The following is a 24,922-nucleotide window of genomic DNA, read 5'->3' as shown; positions in this document are numbered from 1 at the left end:
AGTTTTTTTAAAATATGTTTTTATTGGTTTTGAGAGAGAGAGGAAGGGAGAGGGATAGAGACATAGAACATCAACGAGGGAGAAATTCATGGATCAGCTGCCTCCTGCACACCCCCTACTGGGGATTGAGCCCAAAACCTGGGAGTCGAATGGGTGACTTTGTTTCTGGGTCGTCACTCAACCATTGAGCCATACCGGCCGCACTTAAGTTTTTTTTTTATTTTGTTTTTTTATTTTATTTACAGTTCTAATTAGCAACTGTAAGTCAAAGATTGCACTTTTCACACTATATGTAATTTTATTGAAGTCAACAGCTTCTGATTTTCAATTTAAGCATTTGTTTGTGACTGCTTTAGAATATTGTGTGCCTGAAACATTTAAAATGCTACTAGTGCTACTTCTAATGGGATCTCCTTATGAAATTCAAAGAATAGAAATTTCCTTTAAACTGTATCTTATTGTATCATTCTGTTAGGAACATCTCTGGTCCAAATATCATGACATGTATTGAGAATTTTGAATTCAAGGAAATAAAATTCCTCATGGATTTGGTCTTGGAGCTAGCATTTAAATAACTACACTTCATAAAATGAGGCCTTTTTCTTGGTATTGTAGCTTTCATATTTTTCATTTATAGTTCAGTACTTTAAATTTTGAAAACTGGGTTTGTAAAAGTCACCCCTAGTTTTTGCTGTTTTCTATTTTTTTTAAATTACATTTATTGGGGTGACATTAGTTAATAAGATTACCTTGTTGATCAAGAATGCTAGCTTACATACTGTCTGGCTCCAAAACTGCTTCTTGGAAGCTGCCAGCTTGCCCTAGCCTCAGAGTATAGGTCCTTTGTCATTTCACTTAGCATGCTCTGCCCACTGCAACCCAGAACGGAAAACTACGTGTGTGTGTTTTTTATTGAAAGAAGACATTTTTCTCCTCAAAATTTTGAATTTCAGTGTTTAATCTCTGGGCTGTAGAGGGAACAATAATCTCTTAACCCAAGAAGAATTCGAAAGTAAAACTATTTCTGAAGTGTGCGGGATTCGTTCGTGACAAATTAACCTTCCTTTCCTCTATCATCTGTTCAGGGGCCATTGAGTTTGTGCCTTATATTTGAAGACTGGGTGGTGTAGAGCTAATAAGTGGGATTACTTTGAAGGATTGATTTTTTTAGCTCTGCACAGATAGGATGATTGTGAAGGAAGATAAAATATCAAATCTCATTAAAGTAAATATTGATGTACTAGTAACTAGTTAGAACTAGTTGAGAGCCTTTATAAGACATATTCCACCTCTTTAGAAAACTATTCAGTGGAACGTAATCTGAATATAATAATGATTTTTGGAGGGTGCCTCCTGATATTAGGAAATTGGATTGGAAATCATTTACCATTTGCATCTTTGTTCTTAAAAGCTTTCCTTTGGATTTCAGGCAATGCAGTATGGCTTCTTTAATTTCAACTCATTCAGACTTGATGAATATGAACACTATGAAGTAAGTTTTCAAGTACATTGATTTTAATTCTGCTACTTATGTTTTCATTACTGAAGTATCACTGTTTTTAAAAACACTGAGCAATGTGGGTGTGCGTAGAGTGTGAGGGAGTCCCGCGTGATCCTCGCACGCAGCCCAGTTCCTCAGGGGCGTCTGCCCTCGGTGGTGCCTCCGTCCAGAGGGAAGGCCGTGCTCCCGCTGTTTCCTTAGCTTCAGATTAAACATCTTCAGTAATGATGACTTCATCTGGTGCCTAAATGAGACCATGTTTGTAAAACCCTTAGCACAGAATCTGATGAGATGAATAGATAGCCATGGCATCATCTAACTAACCTCTGGAAAATATGTTTTTATCACTACCGTTTGCAGAAGTCAGGACACTTCTGCTTGTGAATTTCACAACGTAAACACATACGGCTTAAATAAAAAAAGGAAGATTTATTGACTTTCACACGCAAAAGGCCAAGAGCATGACACATGACCAGATTCAGGTACTCACCACCAGAAACGGTGCTGGAGGGGCGCTGTGTCCGGGCTGGCCCTCCGGAGTGGTAACCGCCAGCCACTGTGGCGCTCCCAGTTGCCGAACTCACCAGAAAAGGGCATCCAGGCTCCAGCGGGAGACCGGAGATCCTCTCCTTGGCCTGGCTTAGGTCATATCCCTCGCCCTCAACCAGCATGTTCCCAGCAAGGGAGGGGCCGGTGGGGGAGCATACCCGCTCCCGCCGAGCTGCAGTGCCGGCCGGCCCTGTCAGCCACACAGACCAAAGGAAGAAGAGTCCAGGCAGGCGAAACCACAGGTGTCCTCACGCTGGAAGGCAGTGCATTTCTTTAGAGAAAAGTAACTTGATGCTACTGTTTATCCCACCCTCCAGATCGATAGCGAGTAAGATGCTTACGCGGAAGGTCTTTTCCAGCCACGAATGCTGTGGGGTCTGATCTTCTTATCTTACTGCAGTTACCTGGAGCTGACACTGTCCCTGGTCATCGGTGGTTTCATGCAGCATTTTATGCAGCAATATCTTGAATCCTCACGTAACTGTCCTTTAACAGTTAATTTCTAATTATTGTAAACTCTTAGGCATAACTAAACTGTTGTATTGATGGGCAGGGTTAGTAGCTGCGATCAGTCATTACCGAGATGAGCCCAAAATGTAAGAGCAAAATGTGCGATTTCTTAGGGCGCGTCCTGTCTTTATTCTCTGTTAGAGCAGTTCTTTCTAAAGTACAGTATGTATTTCATTGCCACCTTATACTATCGACTGCAGCTTAATGATTACACTTTCCTGGTGCTTGTCCTTATAAAATTAAACATTTAAAATAAAATATCTTTCCTATGGAAGCAGAACTCCTAAGCCAGCATTCGGTGTTCCTTCTGTGCGGCACAGCCTCGCCCCGTGTGCCCCTTGGGAGCGACTCATTGGCTTCTCTCACTAATGCAGAAATGCCGGTGCTGGCAGGGAGCAGAGGTCACCACAAGTGTGTGTACTTTCAGGGAAATTGCTTTGAGACACGGGGACTGTTCAGGCAGCTCCAGACAGGAGCTCACAGGCTGGTTTTGTTTGGTCTCCACAGTGTATTTAGAAATGTTAGGTTAGTGTTTCATTGCTTCCTTGATCCCTCCTCCCCTCTCCCATCTCCCCCCCCCCCGCCCCGCCCCCCCCGCCCCCCCCCATTTTTACTTCTCTGAATTCAGGATGCATTTTATAATCACCTATGATTCAATGGAATCTAACCGCAGGTTTCTTTTCTTTTTTTTTTTTTTTAATATATTTTATTGATTTTTTACAGAGAGGAAGGGAGAGAGATAGAGAGAGTTAGAAACATCGATGAGAGAGAAACATCGATCAGCTGCCTCCTGCACATCTCCCACTGGGGATGTGCCCACAACCCAGGTACATGCCCTTGACCGGAATCGAACCTGGGACCTTTCAGTCCGCAGGCCGACGCTCTATCCACTGAGCCAAACCGGTTTCGGCCGCAGGTTTCTTATTAAAAACTTCAGATTTCTGTCTTCACTTGAAAATCAGAATACCTGGCAACACTTTCCTCATTCCCATTTAGGCCTGTTAGCATGGAACATGGGCTCGCCAATTCTTCTCCGTGATAATTAAGTAACTTGGTTTTAGGTTATGGGCCTGGCCTGTGATGTTCAAGCAACTCAGTACATTTCTTACTTAGTCTTAGGTACACATATACACGCCCAGCAAAACTAACTGATCTTATTTTTATCATTAGTTTTCTTCTTCGCTCTCAAGTGTCTCCTACTTTCTGCTCAAGTCCTTGTGTAATCATTTCTATTGTTAAATTTGAATTCTATTTCTCTTATAATAATTGTTATGGAAAGGACTTAATAACAGGAAGTAAAGTGTTTTAAATTTCAGTTTTTTTCTAGAGACCTACAGTGATCCTAGTATACTTACAATTTCAAATTTCCTGGTGGTTTAGTAAAAAATTTTCAGCGACCTTCTTATTAAATAGTTAGCAACATGATGCAGACATGTTTCTACAAATAAAAAGTAAATATCGAAAGTCCCAGAGCCTGAATAGATACTTTTTTCTCCTTTGTTCAATGAGTCAAGATTGTTCATATTGGAAGCCGGTTAGTCATTCAGGGAAATGGAAGTTTCCAGATCACTCCTAATGGAAAAGTTTACTTTTATATTAATTAGTAGCAACTATATGAGAATTTACTTGGATAAAATCACCAAAGTGCTTAGGTATATTTTAGATACCAGCAGTCGGTTGCTTTCAGAAGGCTGGCTACCCCAGCAAAAAACACTTCAGAGAAAGCGATTAGGACCAGAAGAAGCCAACTGACTCTTCTCTGGAAAATTCAGAGCAGGCTCAAATTCTGTGTCCTGCCTCATCATTTATAAACAGCATTTGTGCTAAAGCAAGTGGATTTGATGTTCCACAGGCATTCAATATTGAGAAGGGGTGTGGAGAGATTAAGTCTAAAAATGAATCATGCTGGTCTCTTTGCAGAAAGCAGAAAATGGAGATTTAAATTGGATAATACCAGGCAGATTCATTGCCTTCTGTGGACCTTATTCAAAAACCAGACTTGAAAATGGTATGCAAAAATATGGGACCTGGGTAGTTTTCTTATTAAAAGTATCCATCTTTTTTTTTCTTTTTCTTTTTAAGAGGCCTAAGAGTTTAACTAAGGTACTTGATCATTTCAGTACATTATTCTGCCTGGATTTAACTTTATTTAATTTATTTTTTTACACTTATAATCAAAGTAGAGGCCTGATGCATGAAATTCATGCACGGGGATGGGGGTGGGGGCAGGAGGGGAGGGGTGTTGTTCCTCAGCTGGGCCTGCACCCTCTCGCAATCTGGGACATCCCTCTCACATTCCGGGACTGCTGGTTCTTAAATGCTCACCTGCCTGCCTAATTGCCCCTAACTGCTCGCCTGCCTGTCTGATCGCCCATAACCACTCTGCCTGCCTGTCTGCCTCATCACCCCTAACCACTCGTCTGCCTGCCTGATCATCCATAACTGCTCGCCTGCCTGTCTGATCACCCGTAACCACTCTGCCTGCCTGTCTGATCACCCATAACTGCTCACTTGCCTGCCTGCCTGCCTGATCCCCCCTAACCGCTCACCTGCCTGCCTGATCTCCCCTAACTGCCTCTGCCTCCGTCCCGCTGCAGCGGCTTCATCTGGAAGGACGTCCGGCTGTCTGGTCTAATTAGCATATTATGCTTTTATTATTGTAGATTGGTATTCAATGTCCAGTCTAGAAACTGTTTCCACACAATTACAGATGAAATTGTTATCATTGTTTTCTTTCTGCATTTTACAACGTTTGGTAATTTCTTTATGTAGGTTACTACCAACATTCTCCTGAGGCTTACATTCCCTATTTTAAGAATCACAACGTTACTACCATTATCCGTCTGAATAAAAGGATGTATAATGCCAAACAATTTACGAATGCTGGTTTCGATCACTATGATCTTTTCTTTGCGGATGGCAGCACCCCTACTGATGCGATCGTCAAAGAATTTCTGGATATATGTGAAAGTGCCGAGGGCGCCATTGCAGTGCATTGTAAAGGTACGTCTGTCTGTAGGGCTGGTTAACTCGTGGTGGGCATGTATGTGTAGATGTGTGAGTATGTTTGTGTATATACCATAGTCATTTAGATGATGTGCTAGGACACACGAAGCTGCTTTTGTGGTTACAGAAGGTATTTTTTTTCTTTAATTTGCTTGTTTTTAGATTTTTTTATTGATTTCACAGAGAGGAAGGGAGAGGAAGAAAGAGATAAAAACATTGATGATAGAGAAACATCAATCAGCTGCATCCTGTATGCCCCCTACTGGGGGTCGAGCCCAAAGCCCGGGCATTTACCCTGGCATGAAATGGCACCCACCAGCTTTTGGTGCCCGGGAGGGTGCCCAACCAACTGAGTCACATTGGCTGGGCATAAGTTGCTTTTTTCTTAAACCCACTTTATTGTGATTTTATTGACATAAAAAAGCTCTACATATAAAGAATGCTTTAAAACCCTAATTTTGTATGAAAAGTATAGCAAGTTAAATTGTGTTCATAGCCTTACAAAGGCTTAGCACATGGAAATGTATTCATTTATTCATCACATAATCTGCTCCATGCCTGCTGTTCGGTAGGCTCTAGGGTATGTCAGTGAGCAGAGCAGACAGATTGTTTGAAGAAATAATTGCTGAAAGTTTCCCAAATTTGAAGAAAGACATGAATGTAAACATCAAAGAGACTCAGGGAGCCCCAACCAAGATAAACTCTGAGACCCACGCCCAGATGCATTATCATCAACCCATCTAAAGTCAGAGGCAAAGAGAATCTTGGAAACAGTAAAACAGAATCAACCTATCACATTCAAGGAACTCAGTAAGATGTCAGTAGATTTCTCATCGAAAGGTTGATCTACAGGGTGTCCCAAAAAATGATACACACTTTGAATGATTGTAAAGTCAGTTTTTATTAACATACAGTTCATTTTTAAAATTTAAAAGAAGCTACAGAATGAATATTTTTTGTCAACCCCTGTTTTCAAACTGATGACTGTTCTGGTCCAGGCACTGCTAATAATGTGAAGCAATGGAATCTTAAACATCAAGAATCATTTTGTTCAGTATTTGTGTGCCCTTGATTTGTCAACTGTTTCTGATTTTGTAACATAAACTTTATATTTTATGTATCCCCATAAAAGAGTCTAGTGGATAATTTTTCTTTGTTCAAAGCTTAGCCTGGCCTCACCCATTATTTTAAATCAGTTAAACCTAAAAAGGAATGAAAATGAAGTGCGTTATCAGCTGTTAAAGTGTGCATACATTTTGGGGGGAACATAGGGTGTACACACTGCAAATAATTATAAAGGCAGAGTTTGTACTTCAACTGTGTTTTCCATCTTCCAGTAGCATTTTAGGGTGAAATTCCTTTGTTCAAAGCTTACCTGGCTGAAGAGAAACATCAGCTGAGCTCAGCCGTTAGTGTGTGTACGTGTTTTGGGACATTTGGTAGTCAGTGCTGAGGGGAAGAATCAGCCGCAGATCCTGCATCTGGCTAAACCTTTTCTCAAAAATGGGGTGAAATTAAGACATTCCCAGATAACTAAAAGGTGAGGGGAGTTTGCTACCACTGGGCTTGACATGCAAGAAAAGCTAAAGGTTGACTGGAAGGACACTAGCTCGTCACTAGAAGCTATCTGAAAAATACAGATCTCTGGTCAAAGTAAATGCATTGGACACTTATAATGGCTGATATTACTGTTACTTAAGCTGTAAACTCTCTAATCAATAGATGAGATTGGAAGAATGGCTTAAAAAATAAAAGAGAATCAATTTTAGATTCAAAGACGCAAATAGATTGAAAGTGAATGGATGGGCAAAGGTGATTATACTGATATCAGACAAAAGAGACTTTAATGAAAGGTTATGAGTCAAAAAGGGGCATTATATTTTAATAAAGGTTCAATATGGTCAGGAGATATAACACAAACATGTTACATGTCTAATAGACCTTCAGAATATTTGGGAAAGAAAATTGAAGGGAAAAATAATTGTCCAATACTAGTTGGAAATGTTAGTATCCCACTTTCAATATGGGTAGAAAAACCAGACAGAAGATAAGAAAAGAAATGCAGGACTTGACCACCACAATAAACCAGCCACATCCCCGAGCCTAGGGGCACCCTACCTGCCCACCAACGGAAACGCCGCCGTCTCACGCACACGGGGAACATTGATGATGACTGCACAGCAGCGTGAGGTGTTTCAGTGCCACTGGCCTGTACACTTGCAAACAGTTAAAACCATCTCCAGAAACTGGCCCCAAAGAAACATAGGTCTTTGAATTGCCTGAGAAAGAACCTAACATGGCTGTCTGAAAAACGCTCAGTGAGCTAAAAGGAAACTGAGAAGTAAATGAAATGAGGAAAATGACACGGTGGGGCCTTGACTTACGAGTGTCCCGACTAGCAGGTTTTTTGAGATACCAGCTGTCTCTCCGAGGATTTTTTGCATTGAGTTGACAGAGTAATTTGAGTTAACGAGCTCCTTAACGAGCTCGGTCTTGGAACAAATTAAATTCGTAAGTCAAGGCCCCACTGTACATCCACAAAAATGGTTAACGTGGAAAGTTTTATGTTATATGCATTTTATCACAACTTTAAGTAATGAATAATTTAAATAAAATTCAGCATGGGTTATTTCATGTTTTAAAAATTATAATACGCAATATAACCTGAGGTGTTCCTTTGGGGTGGTTTGTGGTCCCCGGGTCGTTTGGCAGGTCACAAGGCATTCTTTTGGTTTTCACAACTAGGGGGAGGTGTGTTCCTGGCATCTAGAGAGTGGAGGCCAGGGATGCCCCTGAACATCCTAAAACACACGGGCCCGCAATGGCAGCAAAGAATCATCTGGCCCTAAATGTCAGTAGTGAAACCCAGAAGTGGCCTGGGGACCCGTTAAAAACCGGAAGAGGATTTGATATAATCAAATCTTTGTTTTGGGAAGAAAACGGATGACAGTGTGAAGATTGGATTTTCAAGTGAAACGTGAGATTGATCAGGAAGTGCATTAATGTGCTTGGGGTACCATAGCGATACCAGACTGTGTCCAACAGCAGGCATTTATTTTCTCATAGTTTTGGAGGTTAGAAGTCCACGTTCTAGGTGCTGGCGGGTAGGTGTCTGGGCAAGCTGCCCTGGCAGCCGAGAGCCACCTTCTCTGTCTCCTGTGTACACTCACCCCTGGTGCGCTTCCTCATGTCATCGGAGCACCAGTCCTATTGGACTAAGTGCCCGCCGGGGCCTTATTTAACCTTAATTACCTTCATAAAGTCCTTTATCCAGAGACTGTCATGTGGGACAGAGGACTTCAACATACTATGGATTTGGGGGGAAGGGGAGAGGGGGAGACACATAATTCAGTCCATGACATTCTACTCTGGCCACCCAGTACTCACATTCTCACACATAAATATGACCATTCACTCCACCCCAACAGCCCCAGAGTCTTCACTCATTCCGTGGCCAGTCCAAGTTGAAAGTCTCAGGCCGATCGTCCAAGTCAGCTCTGGGTGACATTCAGAATTCCTCCCCAGCTGTGAGCCTGGGAAGCAGACCAGTCATGTTCTTCCAAAATGCAGTGGTGGGACAGGCATTCGCATCGCAAATGGGAGGAATTAGAGAGAAGAAACGGGTGACAGTCTAGACCTCGCAGAGCAAACGCCCTAACTCTCCCGGCTTGAGACGAACGCTCTTCTTTTTCTTTTAATTCTTTCAAAATGTTTTATGTCCATCATTAAAGTAAAATATTGCCAGCAATAAAACTGGAAACCACCAAAAAGTAAAGGGAGTAAAATCAACCATAATCTCAGCGTAACAGTGCAACTGCGTTTTACAGATTTATTCCAGCCTTTTGTTTATCTGTAGGCCTCCGTTTTTGAGTTACAGAAAACCATGCTGTAAACACAGTTCAGCACCCTGTTTTCTCACTCAGTTGTGCATAGGTAGGCAAATCACAGACTATACCTGGCCCACTGCCAGCTTTTGTCCATGAAATGAAGCTGATTTTACATTTAAATGGTTAGACAAAGTCAAAAGAGGAATAATTTTTGGTGACATGTAAATTATATGGACTTCCAGTTTGTGTCCATAAATTAAGTTTCATCGGAACACAGTCATACATATTTATTTATATATTGTCTATGGCTGCTTTTTGCTAAAACAGCAGAGTTGAATAGCTGTAAAAGAAACGGAAAAATTTTGTCAACCTCTGAAATACTGTATCTGAATCATGCTATTAAATTGGCTGCAAAATCTGTCCTTTAAAACTTAGCATGCTTTAGGTGCTTAATAAAGGAATTTCTTCCAAACAATTCAGGGAAGGAAGGGGGTAGGAGGAGGAGGAGGAAGAGGGTTAGTGATTTTTAGACATGTCTCTTTTCAGGCATCTGCTGGACTTGTTATTCCCAACCAGGGGAAAAGATGTCTTCTCCCTGGTCAGTAAGAAGAACGACATCTTTCGTCAATCTTTCACGGCTAAAGAACAGCTTCTTAGTGTCCTTTCAAAATGTTATTTGAAACCAAAATGATCTTGTTGCCATCACATGAGTCACATCTAATTTCCCCTTAGCTGTGCAGAAGCTTTGGTGAATTTTCCCCCCTTTGGCTTTGGGAAGCTATTCTTTTCCCTTTTTTATTAAACTTATTGGGGTGACTTTGGTTAAAGTGATCATATAGGTTTCAGGTGTGGGCTCCTGTGTTACAAGATCTGTGTACTGCACTGTGTTCCCACCACCCGGAGTCAATGAGAAGAATGCTGTCTGGCTCCATTATCTATCCCGCAGGCCCGCGGGGGAGGCAGGCCCGCCCCCTTGGCTCTGGTGGTGGCCTTGTCCCTGAAGTTATGGACCGTGTAGCCTGGTCCATGCCCTGGGCCTGGGTGGTGGCAGCCGTGCCCACCTCTGTGTCTGTTTCTGGCTTCTGGTGATTAAGTCCATGGGTAATGTCTGTGGAGTTGCATGTTCAGACACACCACTGGTGGTGTCTTCAGAACATGTGTGCTTGCTTTCCGCAGTATGGATAGGCCTAGAATTTTCAAAATGTTTAGTTTCTGGTTCCTTTCTGTTTAAAAAGGTCTTGGATTCATCTCCCTCCCCTCACATTTTACGTGTTAGTAAGGAGACCCCCGGCTGCACCTTCAACCCTTCGCGCACGGATGATCTCCTTTGCTCACGGTTTTGCTTTCCACAAAGCCTGCGGGCACAGTGCAGCCGGGAGTTTGCCTCTTTCTAACAAGGATGGCCTTTCTTCTAGTTGCCAATAACACGGTCTCCATTTCCACCTGCGTCCGCTCCAGAATCCGTGCTAACGTGCATATTCCTGCCGACAGCTTCTTCAAGGCAGTCTGGGTGTTTTCTTACAGGAGCCTTGAAACTCCTGCAGCCTGTATTGTTATGGTTATGGTACCAAATCTGTAGCAACGAGGTTTTCCAGAGAAGCAACCAATAGGACATGTATGATGCATAGAAGGAGATTTAGGGTAAGGAATTGGCTCGCACACAAGGGTGGGCTGGCAGGCTGGAGACCCAGAGGAGCCAGTGGTGCGTGAAGGTGGGAGGCGGTCTGCCCGAGAGCCCCTCCCAGCTTGGGGAGGCCAGTCTGTTCTGTTCATACCTTCAACTGACTGAGTGAGGCCCACCCACATGGAGGCTAATCCACCTACTCAAAAGTCCACTATTCTCACCCAAACACACCTACCAGGTTGACACATAAAATTACCATCGCAGGATGAAATAGGGTAGTTTAGGCGAGAGTCAAGGAGGATAGCAGGAATAGAGTTTTGTTTTTTGTTGTTTTTTTAAAAAATATATTTTATTGATTTTTTACAGAGAGGAAGGGAGAGGGACAGAGAGTTAGAAACATCGATGAGAGAGAAACGTCGATCAGCTGCCTCCTGCACACCTCCCACTGAGGATGTGCCCGCAACCAAGGCACATGCCCCCGACCGGAATCGAACCCAGGACCCCTCAGTCCGCAGGCCGACGCTCTATCCACTGAGCCAAACCGGTTAGAGCAGAAATAGAGTTTTTAAAAAACCACGTGAAAATGAGTAGAAAAGTACAGTAGAAACACTGGCGAATGAAGGGGAAAGTTTTGCAAGCTTTTAAGCCTGTGTTTTTGGGAATATGATTTTATCATTAAGAGAAAACTCAGGGGAGAAGCACTGTACTTATTGAGAGTCGTCACTTAGAAAGCGATTTTCATTCTTGGCTGTGTGTAGAATCATTTGGGGGATTTTAGGAATCTCTGTCGAGGCGGCATTGTGGAGGTGTTTTGAGACCTCTCCAGGTGATGGCAGTGCGCGCCCGAACTCCAGGACCGCAGTTTGGGGAGGCAGGCCCGCCCCTCGCAACAGGGACCAGGTCTGATTGGCTTGTTTCCCGTCCTAGCTGGCCTTGGACGCACGGGCACCCTGATAGCCTGCTACATCATGAAGCATTACAGGATGACCGCGGCCGAGGCCATCGCCTGGATCAGGATCTGCAGGCCTGGCTCCGTGATCGGGCCTCAGCAGCAGTTCTTGGTGACGTAAGTAGATGGAAGGCTTGGTGATTCCGAGGGAACTGGGTCTGGATACTGATCGGAAGTAGACGTCTTAGTCTCCATAACGACAGACGGCCTCTAGGAGGACGACGTTGTTCGTTTGTGTCTTTCTCAAAAAGTGTGTGTTGATGCTGTTTAAATGCTCTGACAGGAAACAGTCAAGCCTCTGGTTGGAAGGAGACTATTTCCGTCAAAAGTTAAGGGGTCAGGAGAACGGCAAACACAGAGCAGCCGTCTCAAAGCTCCTCTTGGCCGTGGACGACATTTCACTCCATGGGGCCAAGCATCACGACAAGCAGGAACCTGAGCTGGTAATGGAACCGTCCTCGTCCCTCTGTTGCTATTTCTTTAAATGCTGTTGAGAACCTTTCAGGGCGCGGAGGAAACTGCAGATCGAGCAATAAAGCACATTTTGAGGGATTATTGTCACATTTTTTATACGTAGAGTCCTCTCTAGGAACTTTATGCTAAATAGTTAGAACAAGGTGATGTGTCCATGACACTGGAGTTCTCACACCTGGGCGCTGGTGGTGGGGGGGGGGGGGGGGATGTGAAGGAAGCGCAGTAGGTGGCCCTAGCGACCCCCGCCCGACACCTTGCCCGTTTGTGACAGCTGACCTAGGGGACCGGCCGTTCTCACGTGGGGACTTTAGAGAACCGGGCGTTTAGGGGTAGCTGTGCTGTGTTAAGTGACGGTAAGTAGATGGTGACATTTTAAAAAGCATGTTTTCAGCATCGAAAGCCCGTGATGCCTCTTCACTGTCATGTTTTACAGCAGGAGCGCTATCAGCTTCTGTGTCTGTGGAAGTGAAGGTTGGGTGTCCTGCACCGTGACCTGTCGCTTTATTTCAAAAGCAGCAGCTGTTGTAGAGTTCGGCCGGAGCGGGCGTGCGTGCCCCGGGATGAGCGTAGCTGCTGTGCTTTGCTGCGTGAGCCGGCGCCGGGCGGTTGGCTCAGTGTGTCTTTACTTGTACAGTACAGCGATGACGACGAAAGCTACGGCGTGACGCAAGGGGATCGACTCCGGGCCCTGAAAAGCAGAAGACGGTCCAAAGCGAGCGCGGTGCCCCTCACGTGAGTCCGGGCTCCCTGGCGGGCTGGTGTGGTTCGTGCGTGTCTGAGGCCTTTGGGAGCATTTGTCCGGTACATCTCCTCCATAGTTGCATGTCCCTTGGGCCACTTTGAAATGATTCTAAATTATTTTAAATCGAGATATTTTAAATAGCCTACGAAGCTCCAGGCTTTCCTCTGTTTATCTCCGTCTCCATCCTGACCATGTATAGGAAAGCTTTAGGAATGCTTTTCCTCTGGGATCATCTCTGGACATCCTCAGGGTGTCACACCAAGTGTAAACCACAAACAATAGATTTGTCCATAATTATTAAAAATGGTGAATATCCTTAGACTCACTGCTATCGTGCAGGTAATCTCTTCTACTATGGTAGAATTGAATCCGTGGTGACATGGTGGCTTAATGTCATCATATTACTTGAGGGCAACAATAGATCAAACTATATGTTTTATTTAACTTTTTTGTTTGAGGAATTATATTCAGGTTTCAGAAGAAGGTTTAGCATGGGAATAGGAAGTATTAGAGTCAGTGAGTGTGTGTTTGTCCACTTGTTGTTGCTTGTGTAAGTGGTAGTTTGGATAAAATCTCGCAGAACATCCAGTATGATTTTTTTTAAAAAAGTGGAATAAAAAACTTAGCCATCATACTTTTTTCCTAGGGTATTCTCTTTTTTTAAAATCCTCAACTGAAGATAAGTTTTATATTGATTCTAGAGAGAGAGGAAAGGCGAGAGGGAGAGAGACAAAGAAAGAAAAACATTGTTGTGAAAAAGAAACACTGGTTGCCTCCTGTATGCATCCTGACCAGGAATTGAACCTGCAGACTAGATATGTGTCCTGACCAGGAATTGAACCCTGCAGACTAGATATGTGTCCTGACCAGGAATTGAACCTGTAGACTAGATATGTGTCCTGACCAGGAATTGAACCCTGCAACCTGTTGGTGGACGGGGTGATGCTCCGACCAGGGCTGTAGGGCATTCTTCAGTAGATGCTCCACCTGTGAGGACTTCGTCCTTCCGATAACCTCTCATCGTTGTGGGGCACCCAGTTTCCAGCCCCCCCCCCCCATTCTGTGGTGGACAGAGGCCAGTTATTCAGTTATTAAGCATCTTGTAATATGGTGCATAAGGCGCTAATGACAGTAAATGTTCATGGCAGAGAAGAGCAAGCCTTGTTTTTCATTAAAAATGGTTCTTCCCTGGTATCGCCTAATAATCGTAACTTCTCAGTAGACTTGCCCCTGAGGCACGCGTTGTGCTGGGCCTCTGCCTGGGCGCCCTCCCGAGACCCAAGAGAAGAATAGAATCCCCAGGACAAGGAGCTGTGTGAGTGGAGGGCACCGGTGCTGACTGTGGGCACCGTTTAAGTGTTGTCTTTGCAAAGGGGTCGCCATCAACTAGAACGCTTGTACATTCTATGTAATTTTTCCAGGTGCCATTTTTTAAAATTTCATTAAAAGTCTTTATTTAAAGCTTTATGGGTTATTTTTATTTAGAAACATGATAGTCCCTCCAAATAATTATTCTGAAGCCCATTTTAGACCTGATGGAGGCAACAGGCAGTGCCCAACGCAGAGCCTGTCGGACGGCAGTGTGCACAAGCCTCCTGCGGGAGCTGGGCCCGGCGGGCGGGGCAGCGGGCCTGCGTCCCGGCAAGCTTCCCGGGCGGCAGGTGCCGTTGCCCGGGCCACGCGTGGGAAGCCCCAGGAAGGGAGATTCTGGGCTGCTTTTCATCTGCCCGGGTGTTTTGTATTGTTTTTAAGAATCTGCAGCATCTGTTTATTTCTCAACAGCTTATTGCCTTCTCCAGTGGGGATGACAGTTCTGCTTGGTCCAATATTTTGTTAAATAGGGCTTGTGGGAAATTTCCTGTCACCGAGCCTAGAGTTCAGCTCACTCTTTTCCAGAACAGTCGAGGCCATAATTGTCTCTCGTAGCTGATGGGTTTGTGGTAAAATAAAAGAAACAGTAAATGAAGACTGACATCCTAAATGTGAAGGTGACACTAGATGCCATTCCTCTGCCCTTGGTGTCTGAGGCCCTGGGGGGAAGCTGAGGGCTCAGTGATGGTGAATGAGGAACTGGCGAGGGCGGGGGAGGGAGAGCCAGCCTCGCCCTCACCCCAAAGCCAAACTAGGACCCTGTCCCTTTGCTCTGAAGCACTCTTGGTATAAATTAAAACCAAGTAAAATGGTAAAAGTTACAAATGTTATAAAAAAACTAGTTCAGGATCCCCTTTCATTATAACCCAAAAATAATAGAATAGCCCCCAAACTGTCCCCCTCATAGGCACAGATGGCAGGCCTAGAGGCCACACTTTTGAAGGAAAAGGCCAAAGCCCCCCCATTGTGTGCACAGGCCCTGGGCCGTTCGGTCAGTCTCAGCACCTTCCCCTCCTGGGCAGCAGCCTGGCTGCCCTCCCCTCTGCTTTTTGAAACCCTAGTAACATCATCTCTTTGTTGCTCTGACTTGTAGCTCTCTTGGCTCTAGAAAAGGAGATCAATTGGAGATTTTTTCCCCTCCCAAGTCTTTGTTGTTATTTTAGAAAGAAAAGTCCCCTAAGAGAGTTTTCAACTGCAGTTTAGATGGAGAAACCTGAATTCAATCCCCGCCTTCCGGCTGACTCCCCTGTCACCGCGGGCAAGTTATTTTTCTTGGCTGTTGGCACTTAAATCCAAATGAAAATACTCATCATAAGGAAAGTTAGTGAGAAACATGTGATTCTTAAGAGAAAGGTATGGTATGTAAAATACCATTCCAACTACCGGTTTCTATTTTATAGTCAATATTCGGGGAAAGTGAAAGTCATTAGAAATTGTAAAATAGTCATTTTCTCCGAAAGCCTGTGTGACCCTGCCCACCGGGAAGACAGTAGGTCGTGTAGCTCCATGGCCTGGAGGTGATCGTCGGGAATGATGGCAAGTATGTGGCTGTCTGTGCTCAAGTAGATTTCGTAGATTTGATAACTTCCCCCGTGCTGCCTATTTCTGCATACTGATCATTTCTGCTAGTTTGTTGTGGTTAAATGAGATGCTTCATGAAGAGGGGAAATGTATCCTACACAGGAATATGCAAAAGTATAGATCTAATTAGCCTTGAAAAGCCTTAAACCCCCCTTAGCGGTACAGTGTTGACGGGTGTGTTTTTCATCTCTGGAAAATAATTCATATGCCAGGAGCTTCATTAGAGGAGCAAATAAAGATCTATACGGCAGACACCTGGACATTCGGGCCATTGCCTTTAAGATAACTGTGAAGTCAGTACCTACATGTGAACATTGGGATCGGTGGGGTCCAGTAGTGCTCCAAGTCACTGATCACATTCTGGGTAACTGTTAAGCCTGTCACCTGACCATGCAGCAGGTTTGGTTTGGTTTTTCTTTGCTGGCAGGAGTGAGTGAGAGAGCGTGGTCTAGATTTGGGCTCACGCCCACATGGGATGCCTGGGCCTGGCACCTGGTCTTCAGTGATTAAGGTGACAGACATGATGACGATGTCTGTACAGTCTTCATAGTTTGTGCCCAGTAGTTTGCACAAAGCAAAGACTCCATGGAGCCTTTTGTTACTGGTCACAGATGTGTCGGTGACCGTTTGGAAATGTAGTTGGAAGGAGTTACCACCCTCCCAGCTGTGTGAGGAGGTCCCTTCCTCACTGCTGGAAAGCCAGACAGGGGAGTAAGAAACACCAAGCTGAAAGCCGAGTTGAGTTGCATGAGAAAAACAACAAAGGAAATGTGTACAGTACAGCAGGTCCTCCAGTAACGCCACTTTGTTCATAACACTGATGAGATGCTGTAGGAGATTAACTTTTGTTAATACCAATTAGTCTACAGTAAAATTGGTTTTGTCGTATTTTTTTTTGCATAAAGTTGCAGAATCATCGATGATGTTAAGTGAGGACTTACTGTATTAGTTCATAAGGATAATTGTCTTCTGTCGTGTTGTCTGGGTTGCCTGTACTTCTGCAATCCTTGTTTTCAGGATACACACCTCCTGGGTGATACAGAATATGGCTCCATTGAAGCGAGCGCAGCCCCGCTGTGCTGGGTCTGCTTCCAGTGGTGCCTCCGAGGGGATGAGGCTGTTAGTTATCAGTTGGTTGGTTTTGCCTCCTTTTCCCCTCTGGTTTGGTTCAGTTTTGTGTGTGTGCATATTGTGCTTTTTGAAGAATTTCAACCCTATAACAACAGCTTTGATTTCTGTATCATACAGTTATATTAACATGGCCAGTTATTGAACTAAAGATTGGGCCTGCTCTATTCTTACCAAGTGTCAAATTAGTTTAATACTGAAGACAGCATTTTTTTTGTTGTTAATCCTCCCCCGAGGATATTTTTCCATTAATTTTTAGAGAGAGTGGAAGGGTGCGGGAGAGACAGAGGGAGAGAAACATCGACAGAGGGAGAGACACATCAATTGGTTGCCTCCCGCACATGCCCTTGACCGGGAATCACCGGACTCTAACCACGGAGCATGCCGGCCAGGGCCAGACAGCCTCTTCTTCCAACATAACATCGCAAAACTCCATCCTTGTCCCCCACCCTTTCGCATCATCACAGGGTGCCTAAAATGTACACATGGCTTCATTTATTTATTGTTTTATTTATTTTGGCTTCTCAGTTTGAACATCTGTTCTTTCCCTTCGCCCTTTCCAGATGTTCCCTAGCTGTGCTGACCTCTGCACTGTGTAGTGTTGTCATCTGGTGGATTGTTTGTGACTACATTCTCCCCATCCTGCTATTCTGTCTCGATGGTTTAAGAGCACAGTAGCCATCGGACCCTTTGACACATAGCTGCTGTGTAAGTGTCCCACCCATTCCTCTCCTCGCTCACTGCTGCCGATTCCCATGATGCATGCTTTTGTCACTCGCAGCTCTCCTCGCTTTATTGATTTGCCTTTTCTCAAAGGTCCTTTTTCGAAAACTCAACTCATGGTGTGGTGTCAGGGAGGGGGGCCCTTCACTATTCTTTTCGTACAAGAGACAGTAAAAACAACACACTTTGATTTTTATTTTGGTGTTTTTTTTTTAATGTTTTTATTTATTTCAGAGAAGGGGAGAGGGAGAGATAGAAACATCACTGATGAGAGAGAATCATCAATAGGCTGCCTCCTGCAGGGCCCCTTCTGGGGATCGAGCCCACCCCCCGGGCATGTGCCCTGACTGGGAGTCGAACTGCTCCTGAGTTGATGCTCAGCCACTGGCTTTGTGTTTAAGTTGTGCTGACTCTTAACAGATTTCTTGAAGTAGCAATTTCTTTCCCTCTCAAAAATATTCAGTTACTTTGGGGTGCTTTTCTTTCCATTACTTGTCTGTACAACTTTTCTCTAGTTTCTGGAGTAAATATTTTCAGCATATCCTTTCCAATCTGGCAGAAGTAAGTTTCGCACTGATTTTCTTCTGTTGGTAAAAATCGGACTTTGTAGCCAGGAGGCCTCGAGGCCGTGTACACGCCTCTCGCAGCAGCTGCTTCCCAGCAAGTCTCTGTCTTGAGTTTGCGGAGCTCTCTCCTCGACCTCGCTTCCCTGCCTCCCCTCACAGCCACGTGCAGTGTTCAGAACGGGTTGTCGGACGGAGGGAAGCGGAGAAGACTGGAGTCTTGTCTGTGTTTGTGTTTCTGCATGACCAGCGCTGCTCCTGCCTTCCTTCTTTCCCCGAAAGCAACCAAAATGCCTTTCTTAGGGTGACATGGACAGACTCTGTGTTCTCTGGACACCTCTCACCATTAAGTGAATCCCGTGCCCGAGAAGAGACGTCTTTCCTGCAGAAGAACGTGCGCAAGCTCACCAGGATCCCAGCCCAGACCCAGCGCGGGCCCGGCGGCGGCCGAGACGCGCCCTCTCCCATCCAGGCTGCTTCCTTATTCTCTGACATTTTTTCTTTAGCCCATTCAAGGAGTTCTCTTCTTGTTCCAACTTGGACCTGGGAGTTTTATTAAGAAATACAAAAGTTCCTGCTAGGACTTCCTCCAAAGTAAAATTTCATGGCCACCACCACTCGTGTTTTATGGTTTCATTGAGTGTCTTCAGATGGCGGGGAAAGACTGTGAAAACTAGCAGACTTCATTCTTTTCAAAATTAAGGAAAAGCTGCTTAACGTGTTTCTATTTGCGACCTTTTCTTAAAATGTGTCGTTAAATACGAACTTGTCGCATAGGCTGACACTGTGTTTCCAATATAGACGACCCTTCCCGGTGGTTTTCCAGCGGCAGATGAGCTCCACATGGGTGGCGGCGCTGCGAATGGTTATTTGGTTATTTGCTTTGGTTATTTATTTTCCCAGGGTAACTTTAAATGGACTCCATGAGGCTCTCTTCTCTTTACCATCTGGGAAGGCGTAACCTTTCTCTGTTATTGCTAACACCCGCCATTGCACTAGACCAGCCGTGGGCAAACTACGGCCCGCGGGCCGGATCCGGCCCCGTACCCTTTTATGTAATGATGTTTACTTTGAATTGATATTAGTTCACACAAACACTCCATCCATGCTTTTGTTCCGCCCTCCGGTCCAGTTTAAGAACCCATGTGGCCCTCGAGTCAGAAAGTTTGCCCACCCCTGGCCTAGCCCCGCACAGAGTATCCATTCAGCCTGATGGATTAACTTGGAGTTTACAGAAATCAAAGCTTCCAGGGGTAACGACGGGGTAAATAGATAGAGTCCTCGTAGTTGTCTTTGAGGCGATTGCTCGTGGGCACAGTTGGTGGCGGGCCTGGAGCTGGCGACGCCACGACCCCACCCCCCCCCCCCCCCAGTTGCTGCGTCAGACTCTTAGTGGGAAGATGCGGCCGGAGTTGCAGGGCCCCGGCCCATCGTTTCGAAAGCTCGTTTGGCATCGTGGTCAACAGCCAGTGTAAATAGGACATGGCTGCACTGATGGATTCTTTTCTTGGAATTGAATGTTTATGTTCAAGGCACTTTTGTGGCTTGATAGTTTTTACTTTACAATATCCTCAAGTTGCAGATGTCATGTCCAAACTTGGGGAAGATCCCGCAGAGAGGAAAGGGAACTGCAGTGTGGGCCCGAGAGGCTTCTGCTGGGGAGGGTGGGAGGAGAAGGTGCATGTGCTGCCTGGTGCTCTGCAAGGTCACGTGATTGGTTTGGAGGTGGGAATGGTTCCTTCTCGCTTACCTTGGCAGTCTGCCAGCCTATCCCCTGCAGGTGGTGCTGGGAGGTCTCACAGGTAATATCTAAGTGCAGGTGCTGGGTTTTCCCTCCTCATTGATGCATAATCTGCAGATGTAAGAGCTGCTCTGTTGTTAATGCAAATAGCTGGTGGCCCGAATCTTTATTAGTGTGACTTAATGCATTCTAAATGTCTACCGTGCTCTATTTCAAAGTTCCACATCAGTTATTATTAATATTATTATATTAATTCACATTAATTACTTTTTTAAAATATATTTTATTGATTTTTTACAGAGAGGAGGGGAGAGGGATAGAAAGTTAGAAACATCGATGAGAGAGAAACATCCATCAGCTGCCTCTTGCACGCCCCCTACTGGGGTTGTGCCCACAACCAAGGTACATGCCCTTGACTGGAATCGAACCTGGGACCCTTGAGTCCACAGGCTGACGCTCTATCCGCTGAGCCAAACCCGTTAGGGCTCACATTAATTATTTACACTAATTTGATAGATACTTTAAAATACTTTTTAAAAAACAAAAAACTTTCCTGTCAGCCTAAAATTTGATTTAGCGGTCATTTCTTGTCTTGAATAGTATTGTCAGTTTAAGAAATCAGATCTCAAATTTCCTAAGCAGGCGATGCATTGGCCCGTGTTTTTCCTCACATTAACGGCTGGACGGTGCGGTAGTTGTCCGTACTTTGGGCTGTAAGTGGCCTCATTTGAGGAGTAGGTGTCTCACTTTCTCCGTTTGTGGAAGTGGAGATAAACCGCCTCGCGCGGGGAGCACCCTTGGCTGGTTTTCGTTGTTTTATTTTTTCTTTATGAAAAATTCTAGATTCTAGATTCACATCTTTGACAGACACTCCTTTATGTAATCAGAAAAACTTTAAATAAATCCTTTGTTTTCAGGCATAGAATTCATGTGCCAGGGCAGTGGGTGTCTTTAATCGCACAGCTGTGTCTGCATATGCCAGCACAGTCAACATTTAGGAGGTAAAACTGAGTCCAGCACCGGCTCATTAGCGAGGATCAGTTTCCCTCAGTAAGACCGGGGGGAGGGGGCGGCGGGGCTGTCTCATGAGGCTTTCAGAAACCCTCGATGGACAGCAGCCCGGGGACCACTAGTTTGTTGGAATGGTTTCTTTTTAAAAAATACATGTTTTTCTAATTGACTTTGGAGAGAGAAAGGGCAAGAGTGAGATAGAAACAACAACTGAGAGAGAAACATTGATCGGCTGCCTCCCGCACGCCCCCGACCAGGGATGGAGCCTGCAACCTGGGCATGTGCCCTGACCGGGAGCCAGCGGCCTCTTGGTTCCTGGGCCAGTGCTCAGCCACGGAGCCACACCGGCCGGCTGGTATGGTTTCTTTCTCTTAAGAGCTGGGTCCGAGTCCGTTGTTATTGGCTGTGTTATTTGTGTTTGCAGAGGCAAGCAGGAAGCTTTCTCAAGCCAGTGTTTTCTCTTAGAAATAACACTGAGTGCTTGTTCTAAATGTGGGGCATGCATTCGAGCGTTTCGGTCTCTTGAAGAAAAGCAAGGTGTGTAAAGTCTCTTGATGTTTTCCCTGTGACAACGGAGTGAGGAATACGAACACCCTCCACCTGCACGGAGGCTTGATCTCAGGGAGTTCTTTCTCATTCATGAATTTGCCTCCGTATAATTACCCCGTAGCATCGCCTCCTGGAGGTTCTCATAGTTTAATTAAATCAAGTGTCACAGAATTCAGGCAGTTTCACTTTCTTGTTAATGGTACTTGGTGATTTAGTAAGTAGTTGTAATCCGAACAAAACTCACATATTGCTTGAACATGGTTTTAAAATGTGAAGTCTTTTGTGAAATTGGTATTGGTTCCGGATTTATTGCCCTTAACTCTCAGCTCTGAGGAGTGAATATTGTCTAGATATTTATATTCACGATCTATAGAATTTGGGGGGTTTAAATGATTTCTTGTTTTCATGACAGGAATTCTGAGGATTTACTTTTACTTGGGACACAAACATTTGCTTTGCTGATTGATTCTTTGTTGTGGGGCTTGTTGAAATGCCAGGTCATTCGTTTATCTTTGTGTAACTAACCTTCGTAAGGAAATGAGATGCTTCATTTCAAAAGACCCCGATGTAAACATGTGTTTGTGGAAAATCCTACCAATTCTCCATCAGATAATTTGCACTCAGGTGCAACCATGCCTTCCTGTGTCAAGTATGTGGAAATTGTTCAGTGATATAATCTTATTTTTTCCAACTGTTTTCAGAGTAATTCTTCAGTCCAGTGTTCAGAGCTGTAACACACCTGAACCTGGCATTTCTGGCAGTGCAGGCATTGCTAAGAGAACCACCAGATCTGCTTCAAGGAAAAGCAGTTTTAAAAGGTGAGAAAAGAATCCGACGCTTCTGAACAGTTCCAGGCATTGTGTCCAGTTTCACCTTCTGGGGATAGGAATGGAGACAGGCCAAGGCAGAGCCCTCTGATGGGGAATTAATCACATGTGTTTGATGTGTTGGTCATCCCAGGAAATCGGGACCGTTTTAATGCAGGATTTTGTTTAGTTTTGTTTTTCAAAAACGATGCTCAACCCTGGAGATGTGGTCTCTGGGTCATAATGTGGGCAAGTTGAGCCTGTTGTAAGTTCTCAGTTAAGAATTCCCAAGGCTCCCTGCCGGGACTCGGGGGACCCTGTGTGTGCAGGTGCTGCAGGATTGTTGGAGAGCTCGCTGCACATAAGTGTGGTGGACACGCGAGCTCAGTGGGGCTGCGATCCCTTGTGACCCGGGGACTGACCTTGGCCACAGTCCACAGCCCACAGCCACGCGGCTCCTCTTTTCCTCTGAGCCCAGCGTCTTCCCCTCATTACTGAAGGGAGCGGGGCATGTTCTGCAGCCGCAGCCGCTGCTCCCTGTTGCCTCGGGAGCTCTGTCATGACCGTAGTCTATGAACAGGTCCCTCTGGGGGAGGAGCAGGCAGCCCACGGCGTCCTCCCAGGAGCGGACGGCAGGCAGCTCCATGCTTGTGTGACGGAGCCTGGAGGGGGCAGCCGTGGTCCTGTCCTGTCCTGGTGTGCTCCCGGCTTCCCTACAGCGCCCTGCACAGATGTCGTGCTTCTTCTTCATTGTTCGGCCGGGCCTGGGGGTTTGAGCCCACAGTGCCGGTCCGAGGTGCTGAGCGAGGCTCTGGGTGGCGCAGCCGTCGGGTGCTGAGCACTGGCTGGCGACCAGCCGCTCCATGAGTGTTCCTTCCTAAAGGGATTGTCCGGCTCTGCCATCTTCGTCTTTGCCAGTCTCTTTGGACAGTTTTCCTGCATGCTTTTACCATATGCGAATGTGATTGGGCCCCATACAAGTGTTTGAGAATTGGGCTCTGACTCATGATTTTAGGATTTAAAATTTTTCATCAGAAAGATATCAAATATTCATACTAATTCTACATAAGAAGAATATTAGAGAATTACTGACCAAATCCAAAGACTTAAGTACATTATAAAAGCAAAATGTTATTTATATAACAGTAAGAAGGAGGAAATGGTCTAAAGACTGATGAATTATACCAAATGAATATCTAGAATCATGTTTTTAAAGAAAATTTAATGATCTGGATAAATGCTCACGAAGCGATAAATGAAAGCTATGCACAATTATTATGAACTATTATTCCAATTTTATAAATGTACGATATACTTTATATATGTGTATAGAAACCTATAGATGTATAAATATTTATAAACAAATATTTATAAATGTTTATATTTCAATTTGTGTATTTTGAAATGAGATAAAGGAAAAGATGCCAAGATATTACCAGTTAGGACAGTTGAGGATTTTTTTTTTTTTTTTAATCATTTGCTTTTTTCCGAACTTTTCTACAGTGAATGGAGTGAAATGGGAGTGTTTTAACTTGGACACTTTTAGGTGAATTAACTGTTAAAAGTTAAAACAGGGAGCTGTTGGTGGCAGTCGGACATGTCTGAGTGGCCGTGCTCTCTGCGGGTCGTGGCCCCGGAGCCCTCGCCGCCCGGTGTCGGGCACCTTCACTCGGCGCTGCGGCCTCGGAGAGTCCAGGAGCCGGGGCGGGCGCCCTGCCCCCCTCCGCTGCGGGCGTGGCACCTCCCCAGTCCCTGGACCGAGGCGCGGAGGGGAGGGTCTGAGGTCGAGTTCAGACCGAGGTGCCTGACTTACCATTGAAATGGCCCAAGGCCGTGTCCAGGCACCGGGGAGAGCGCTGAGAAGCACAAAGGCTTCCTTTAAGTTTCTGAAATGGACTTTCCGGGTTGGGAGGGGCGGGAAGGGACCCCTTTGGCGGGGTCTCCTGGGCCTCCTGCAGGGCGTGGGCTGGTGCTGGGTCACCTGTGAGTCCCCTGCTCACCAAAGAAGGACAAACGTCATGTGCAGGCCCCACTCCCCGCTCCCGGGGGGCGATGGCAGCCGCGCCGCAGCGGAAGCGCTACCTGCTGAACAGCGGTGGCTTCTGATCGGAGGACGGTGAGGGAATGGGTACGTTCGTGTGCAGTCCGATTCAGGACAGAAGAGGATGAGCTGAGATGATTCTTTCCCCAGACAACAGTATGAAAAGGGTAGCACAGGCTTCAGAGGGGCTCGTCGTGCCCTCCCTGCCCGCGGCCGGGAGCCCGCC

At 45.3% G+C, this 24,922-nt stretch overlaps 1 protein-coding gene across 24 annotated transcripts in view; it reads left to right on the top strand.

The window, feature by feature from the left end:
• CDC14B (cell division cycle 14B) overlaps nt 1–24,922 on the top strand; it is an 87,252-nt gene that overhangs the window by 57,238 nt on the left and 5,092 nt on the right. For 14 of the 24 annotated variants that reach the window (XM_036331432.1, XM_036331430.1, XM_036331433.1 and 11 more), the window contains 7 exons: nt 1,430–1,492; nt 4,481–4,568; nt 5,333–5,563; nt 11,945–12,083; nt 12,250–12,409; nt 13,075–13,172; nt 22,551–22,667. In XM_036331432.1, the coding sequence (XP_036187325.1) occupies nt 1,430–1,492; nt 4,481–4,568; nt 5,333–5,563; nt 11,945–12,083; nt 12,250–12,409; nt 13,075–13,172; nt 22,551–22,667 (896 nt within the window). Of the gene's footprint in view, nt 1–1,429; nt 1,493–4,480; nt 4,569–5,332; nt 5,564–11,944; nt 12,084–12,249; nt 12,410–13,074; nt 13,173–16,013; nt 16,090–17,825; nt 17,971–18,710; nt 19,166–22,550; nt 22,668–24,922 lie in introns of those variants that run through there. The other 10 variants (XM_036331440.1, XM_036331435.1, XM_036331450.1 and 7 more) reach the window with 6 other exon arrangements.

This window comes from Myotis myotis, unplaced genomic scaffold (assembly GCF_014108235.1).
Source record: "Myotis myotis isolate mMyoMyo1 unplaced genomic scaffold, mMyoMyo1.p scaffold_m19_p_12, whole genome shotgun sequence".
NCBI lineage: Eukaryota > Metazoa > Chordata > Mammalia > Chiroptera > Vespertilionidae > Myotis > Myotis myotis.
This window is presented reverse-complemented; position numbering and strand designations above follow the sequence as displayed.